We start from the raw sequence: 8,020 nt of genomic DNA on the forward strand, positions 1-8,020 counted from the left end.
AGTAAATGGTCTGTTTTGAAGATTTTAAATTTGTTGTAATTTTCGGGATGTTACAAGTTGGTATCAGAGCCCTAGTTTGAGTGAATTAGATTAAGATTCGTATGAATCCAAACTCAAACTAAGGATCTGTGAAAGTTTTAAATTATTTTCAAATAGTTCCAAATCATTTTCAAAATTAAATTCAAACCTATTTTCAAAAGTAACCAAGGAAGGATGAGATGTATACGATCATCCGGAGCAAGGAAGTTACCTTAAGTTACCGCACTGTTACTTGTTATGATATGATAGAACTGCATGCTAGTGATAGGCTAAGGATCTTTAGGAATTGCATGATAGAATTGCCTGATGTATGATGCCTAATAGCATAGGAGGTGCACAACTAGAAATTTTGTGTCTTGTAATCACAACACTCAAGTAAAATGTTGAATCAAAAAGAGCATGTAAGATACTTACTTCATGGCAACAAAATTTCAATCAAGTACACCATACAAGCATTTCAAATAGTCAACAAGTAATTGGAAACCCTAAAAGTTCTTGTGTAGGTCCATTTTGGACTAGGACTTCCTTATTGGGCCCAATGGGCCAATAAGCTTCCAACTTGACTATCTTGGGCTTAGAACCTTAAATGGGCTCTAATTGGACCCACTTTCATTTATTTCCAACATTTTGGGCCATATTGGGCCTAGAATGAAATAAATCAATTATATGAACTACTATGGACCATAATTAACCTAATCTAGCCTAATAAAGCATAAAAATCACACTTATATTTTATAAGGCCAACAATCATTCAACCTAACTCTAATATGGGCTTAGGGGCAAAAAGCCCAAAAATCCTTTCTCTCCTCTCTCTATTCTCGGCCCAAGACAAGCCCAAAAGAAAAGGAAGAGTTGACTTATTTCATGACACCTCATTTTTGTCCTTAGGTTTTCCATGCAACACACATATCTCCATGCAACAATCTTGTCAAGCTTCTCACTCCTCCCCTCCCTTCTTGTTTCGGCCGAGAGCACACACACACACACACCTCACAAAAACACTCTCTAAATTACTCAAGAATCACCCACTCTCTCCATCCAAGATCTTAAAAATTTGGCTAGAAGCTTAAGGATCTTCATAAAGTGATTCATCATCTAAGGTAAGTTATTGGCTAACTTATGATCTAACTCCCTTCACTTCATAAAAATCTCTTCTAAATTCATTCAATCTTGTGATCTTGCACCTTAGAAGCTCCTAAACTCGAGATCTTCAAGGAAAGGTTGCTAGGGCCGAAAATCACCTCATTTCTTTCCATCTCGTCTCCAAAACCGAAACCACACCCAAAGGTGAGCTTCATACCCCCATATTTTTCGGTTTTTATAAGTTTTGTGGGGGGGGAGGGGAGAATACAAGCAAATGTGTAGATCTATGAGTATATGTATGCTTTGTGTGATTTCTATGTTTATTTACATGTTCTTATGTGATTATGGTGTTGGATCTAGTCAAAACGGAACTCAAAACCGAGATCTACATTATGTTGAATGAAATAAGTATAAATCATATTATTTCATACAAATCAACTCTAGAAAAATAACCAAGTTGGTTAATATGAACTCCTTTGGGCTAAAATCCCATTTTTGGACTTTAAATGCTAAAAATATAAAGTTAAAGGGCCCAAAATATCAAAATACAAATTCTGATGGTTGAGATGAGTTAAAACAGTTTCAAAAATGTATTTTCTGGAAAATTACTCTTTTGAAGGACTAAAATGAAAATTTTTAAACCTAATGGGCCAAAAATGCACTTTTCGGCCCAACAAGGCCCAAATTGCGAGATTTTCAAACTAGAGGGGCTGAATCTATATTTTTCTGTAAAACAGAGGACTACTAGTGCTCCAAGTCCATTTCAAGGGTTAAAAATACTTTTCATATTCAAAAGGGACTAAAGATGCAAAAAATTTCTATTTTGGGCCAAAAATGTAAAAATTGCGAAAATTGAGGTTTCAGCTGAGAAAACTTCATCTTGAGGGACTAAAACTGTTTTTCAAATAAACTTGAGCTGAAAAATACTCTTTCAATAAGTTTTGATACTAAAGTGTCAAGAAAAATGGTTTAAGGACTAAAACGGAAGTTCTTTTATACAAAGGGCCAAAATTGAAAATTTATCCAAAAGAAAGGGGCTGCAAAAGAAAAATTCTAGTGATTTTAAACAATAAATCTGTTAGGATGGAATACTAGTACCACGACTATCGACGAAATATAATACACCTTCAACACCCAAAATCGTTATCAAACGAACTGATTCGGTCTCGAATCAATAACGAATCTGAACTTAATAACACGACGCTACTTCAATACACACGCAGAAATTTCGGGAAGTCAATACACACGTGGGAATACACCAGACATCGATACACCATCTTTGGGCCCGAAAGTTTCAAATCGTGCTTGTTGGACCTAGCTAGCCCAATGACATGATCTTTAGGCCCGAAGGAAACTCGCTTACATGTAGTTGGGTCTTATATGACCTAATTCCGTGTAAAAGGACTTTCAATGGTTTTGTGTTGTTGGGCCCCAAGGGCCCTTTGGTACTGCTAGCGAAGTCAAGAATTCACCAATACGAGTCGGGCTAAGGGCCCTTCGCATTCACGATAGCCTTGAACGACTTATGGAAATATCGGGGGCTTCGTACCCTCTTTTCCTCCTCGGTTGTGGGGCTATGAGAAGTCAGGGTGGTTGGATTAAGTGAATAGTACGAACGACGCCTAAGGGATCGGTTGTGTAGTTGTAAACTAGTCATTTTCATTAATGTGTGTTTATAACAATTCACAATCCATAATTAATCCAATGTCACCGGGACTCATTGAATACACACGTCGCAACGAAATAACAAAATATAAAACGCTTAATTCAAAGTATTAGGAAAACATCAGGTTTTCCTAGGGTTTTCAATTCATACACCTACGAGATGCATACCAGGTTTAACAAATTTCTTTTTTTTACATTTATAGAAACAAACAAACATACTTACGGATCTTCACACTTTTTATACTATGCTCTTTTAAGAAAATATCGGATTTTCTGATGGTTTTCAAAACAATACAAAACATTATATTCCAAACATTACTTATGAACTCACCAACATTTCATATGTTGACGTTTTTCAAAATACTTGTATTCTCAGGTAACAGGTAAATCGAAAGGGAAAAATGTACTCAGTAATGTCTTGCTGTTTGTTTAATTAGTATCGAACAATTTACTTTTGGGCATGTAATGTTATGGATCAATGTACTGAATGTAAACGCTACCAGTTGTAATACTTCAATGCTTGGTGATGTATGATGTTATGTTTCATGTATATTCATTGTGATGGTATTCAATTGAGTCACAATAGCCCTCGGACGTTTCCACCGTCTGGTTCGGGGGTGTGACAGGAGGACTTCTTATATGCTAGATGAAATTGACATGATTGCTATGGTCGCTTAGTGTGTGCATCATAATTATACATCATAAAGATTCTATAGCATGAGAATGTTTGATTTAGCCTTATTTCTTAATCTTGTCTGATTAAGGGCTTAGGGTAGAGTCAAGTATTCGACTGTCTATGGGATCCAACATTATGTATGATTACCATGCACGAGTGGCTGCAAGGTTAGTGGAAGTTTCATGAGTGGGTGCAGTTCATAGCAAGATAGTGTAAGGAATGATTAGCTACTCTTGAGAGAGTGAGGACATGGCAAATGTGTAACCAAGATGCTTGGGTCCAGAGATCGAGAATTATGTATGAGGATCTGCCTGATTTTATTGTGTCTTAGTGCAGTCGACTCCACTGCTCGAATGTTGTTTGCTTTATGCTTTGTGGGACTTACATTGATGTGAGCTAACTATCAAATGGATACATTAAATTACATGCTATGAAGGTTAAATAATCTTAGAGTGAAGGATTTGGCCCTATTGCACAACTCTCGTTTGAGTCTAACCGTTGTAGGGTTGGGTTTTTTAGTCGAAAGTTTATTTAAGTTCTGTTGCATGTAATTGTACTAATGAAGTGGTTAGCTGACATTGATTGGGGTCCTTCAGCAACTGATGTTAGGGGAGGTGGGGAGTCCTAGGAGAGCCTAGAAAGTGCTTTAGTGCGGATATTACACTATTGAGCAGGTATAGGGAGTATTATTATGAGTAGGTGACTTAGAAGACTCGTGATGATTCTTAAGGAAAGTATGGATAGGTGTGGAAGGTAATATTGAGCCCGTACTACTGGAAGCACATGATCTATACTTGAATTGAGAGAAATTCAGGGATTCTAAGGGCTAGTCGGGGAAGATAGCATGGTTTGATACCATGGTTCGTGACAATGGTTCCATCCAGTTCTTGTTCCAAAGAACAACACACATTCCAAAAATCAAGAACCTATTTAGGATTTTTACATATGACCGATTTTAGAAATATTTCATTTTGATTTTTCATATGTATGTGTTCATGTTTAAGAACCACTCTCTTCCAACAAACAATTTTATGGGAAATTGAGTGTTCATTAGTTTGTGTGTGTTTGATGGAAACAATTTAAGGTTTGTCGGTTTGTGGCTTTGTGTGTGTTTGTGTTTCGATTTAGGATTTTCAGTTTGTGGTGTGTTTCATTATAAAACATACGTAGAATCTTATAAATGTGTTCTTCGTTATCTATTCTTTGTTCTAGATTTGCCTAGAATCAAGATTTCATGTTTTTTGTTATTCCTTCCTCATTCCAACTATGCTCAAAATGCACCTTAGATATGAGTTTGGTCTTGAGGGATCATCCTTGACATATTCGAAAAATCTCCATGAACACAAAGGGCACATGTAAATGCTATCCATAACATATTTGAACATTTACTATTTTCTTAAGAACATGATTTTCACATGCAACATGGGTTTGTTTTCGAGTTTTGGTTTCTTCAAAAACAATCATACACACACTCACACAAGAACAACAACACATCTAAAAAACTTCGTTACAAATGATTATCGAAGGCTCGTAGGAACGACGTTAAACAGCTAAACTTATAATTATCAGTAAAAATTATATATTTTGAAAACAATAAACAAATTTAAAGTAATACAAATAACAAAATATATACACGGTAAAAATTGATAAGATAAGTCTTTTAACCCAAAATATATTTTTAGAAATATACGTTGTTTATCCATTAAACAATTTATTCCATAACTTTTGAATCTTGAAAAATAAAAACGAATAGTCCTTAATCCCCCTTTCGCGTTTCACTAGCAGACAAAAAGAAGGGCTGTAGCACACATGTACCCACCGATAGCTACCCGTTTGAACAGTCCGTCGGGTTTCTCTTCACTTATCTCCCTACTTTGTCCTCAATAATCCCTACAACTCCATGCTTACTAGGCTGGTTATGGCTGCCGATGCATTAATTACACACCATTAATGAAGAAGCACACTGCAAATGGACTACGAGAAGATAACCAAAAGCCCACCACAGGTCTGTCAGTATCTAACTTCACACTTACATCTCCATCACCATTTCCATCACCCGTTTGTTGTTGCAGTTTACCCTTTTCTTCAATCTAATCAAAACTCAAAACCCCACTGTTGTTTTCACTTCTTGATTGATTTTCCTCTCTTGCACCTCATTCAGCTGACCCCATTCATCCTATTTTGGTCTCTGCCAGATCTGTAACTTTTTCCCATCATTACAAGTTTTTCTGTTTTCGAAATCGAAGTCTCCTTTGCGTTGAATTTGTGATTTTGATTTGGATTCGATTTATTTTCTTAGGGAAGTGGGGGAGGAGGTCTGTCTCCTGCGAAGTTGAGGAATATGTTGAAGAAAAAGAAGAAACAAGGGGAAGATGAACTCGAGTCAAGTACTTTCTCTTTGGGATCTCAAGCTTCTGAGATTGACGACTCTGGTATTTCACATTTCATCAGATTTCACTTCTTGGAACACTTGTGATTTATTGTTTGGTTTATATGCAATTTATTTAGGTGATTGTTTAGAGAATTACAAAGATGTTGATGTTGTAAGTGTACTTCCCGATCATACGCCTGATACATTGTTACCAGAACCGGATAACGACGACAGATCGAAGGATCATGATGGTGATTTGGACTACGAGAGCGGGATCGATAAGGTAAATATATCAGTACCAGTATCATTATCACCCTTCGAGTTTCAGAAATCCGAACGTTCCTCACATAGAAAGAAGCCTCTAGCTCCATTCTCCAAAGCGCCACCATCAAAATGGGACGACGCCCAGAAATGGATAGCTAGCCCTACATCTACCCGTCCAAAAAACGATTCAAAGAAAAACAGTCATGTCAACCATGGAAACCGGCAACCAATCACGAAGGTGGTGCTGGAAGTTCCAGTTCCAGTTCAAGTTCCTGTTCCCGTTCCCGATCAAAGATTAATCCCTTACGAAGAGCCTGACACCAAACAGATGGATTCATACAGCAGCAAATCTGTACTCATGATTGAAGACACCGCAGCAGTTAATTTAAGTCGCCATGATTCTTCTGTATCGATCCAGAACACAACGTTTGTCCCTCCTCCTTCAACAGCCAGATCTGTATCAATGAGAGACATGGGGACTGAAATGACTCCGATTGCTAGCCAAGAGCCATCAAGAACAGGGACACCTGTAAGGGCCACGACTCCTAGTAGGAGTCCAAGTTCTTCACGACCTGCTACTCCAGAAAGAATCACCAATCTTTCAAATCTAGGTTTGGAAGGTGGTAGTAACAGAGAGTTATCTGAAAAGGAGTTGCAGATAAAAACTAGAAGAGAGATAAAGGCTCTTGGAACTCAGTTGGGGAAGACAAATATTGCTGCTTGGGCTAGCAAGGAAGAAGAAGATAAAGATGCATCTTCTTCTTTGAAAGTTTTGGCATCTGAAAAATCAGGTAAAACTGCAATTGAGATGCGTGCAGCTGCTTGGGAAGATGCTGAGAAAGCCAAGTATATGGCTAGGTAATGATGAGGGTATTTACGTCTTTTGCCACACAAACTATCCAATGCATACAAAAGGGAAACTTTTTTTTTCTTCAAAATGTAGCATGTTTTTAACTGAATGATTTATGGGTTTAGGTTCAAACGTGAAGAGGTAAAAATAGAGGCATGGGAAAACCATCAAAAAGCAAAGACTGAAGCTGAAATGAGGAGAATTGAGGTATGTGACAGTTTAATCTTTTTGTTTTATCTAATATCTATAGGGGTAAATTGGTCAAACTTGGTTGAAAAGTATGATAGTTGTTTACAATAAGAGCACATATGGTTCAAAAGGTTTAGCTTTTTGTTTGTGTTGTAAATGTATACAACTAATTACATCATATTTTAAAATGACCAAACTACCCATTATTGATTTCTTTGTTGTTTCAAGAAAATGACAAAAGTACCCTTTACTTACAGGTAGAGGTAGAGCGGATGAGAGGTGGAGCACATGATCGATTGATGAATAAATTAGCAGCTGCAAGACACAAAGCTGAAGAGAAACGGGCTGCAGCAGAGGCTAAGAGAAACAGAGAAGCTGCAAGAGCAGAAGAACAAGCAGGGTATATTCGTAAAACTGGTCGAATACCATCTTCATTCTCATGTTATAGATGCTGCTTTTAAAGTTTTAATTTAAAGATTCTTTTGTTTAGGGAACTTTGTAGTATTTCATGGTTTGTTGTAATCCAAAGATCTTTATTATATAGATGTCACGTTGTATAATCCATTCTTGTTTCTTTATCTTTATATGTTAGTAAACTGAAATGTGAATCAAGATCATGTATAACAGGTATTTTGAAGGATAGATAGTAAACAAAGAATGTGTTCAATGTAAATGATCTATGATTTAATAGGTTTTAATGAGGTTTTGTATATTAAAATTTGGATGAAAACAAAGATTTTGACTTTTTAACTGAAAAAGTCAAGAAAGTATGTGTTCAATGTAAATGATGAGATTATCAGTAAAGAAATGTCATTAAAAGATTATGGAATGGTTTTATGACATTAAATCAAATGAGGCTTGAATCAAGTTTTTAATGATAAAA

At 36.5% G+C, this 8,020-nt stretch overlaps 1 protein-coding gene across 2 annotated transcripts; it reads left to right on the forward strand.

Annotated features, from left to right (window-relative positions):
* Positions 1-5,294: 5,294 nt before the first annotated feature.
* On the forward strand, positions 5,295-7,697 carry LOC111914661 (remorin 4.1). Of its 2 annotated transcripts, none has more exons than XM_023910362.3 (5): positions 5,295-5,468; positions 5,763-5,895; positions 5,972-6,956; positions 7,074-7,155; positions 7,395-7,697. In XM_023910362.3, the coding sequence occupies exons 1-5, from the start codon at positions 5,433-5,435 to the stop codon at positions 7,596-7,598; spliced, it is 1,440 nt and encodes a 479-aa protein (XP_023766130.1). In that variant the 5' UTR covers positions 5,295-5,432; the 3' UTR covers positions 7,599-7,697. The 2 variants fall into 2 exon arrangements, with proteins under 2 accessions (XP_023766130.1, XP_023766131.1); XM_023910363.2 differs by lacking the exon at positions 5,295-5,468 and adding an exon at positions 5,476-5,647.
* Positions 7,698-8,020: the final 323 nt, after the last annotated feature.

The sequence above is a fragment of the Lactuca sativa genome, chromosome 4 (genome assembly GCF_002870075.4).
Source record: "Lactuca sativa cultivar Salinas chromosome 4, Lsat_Salinas_v11, whole genome shotgun sequence".
Lineage (NCBI taxonomy): Eukaryota > Viridiplantae > Streptophyta > Magnoliopsida > Asterales > Asteraceae > Lactuca > Lactuca sativa.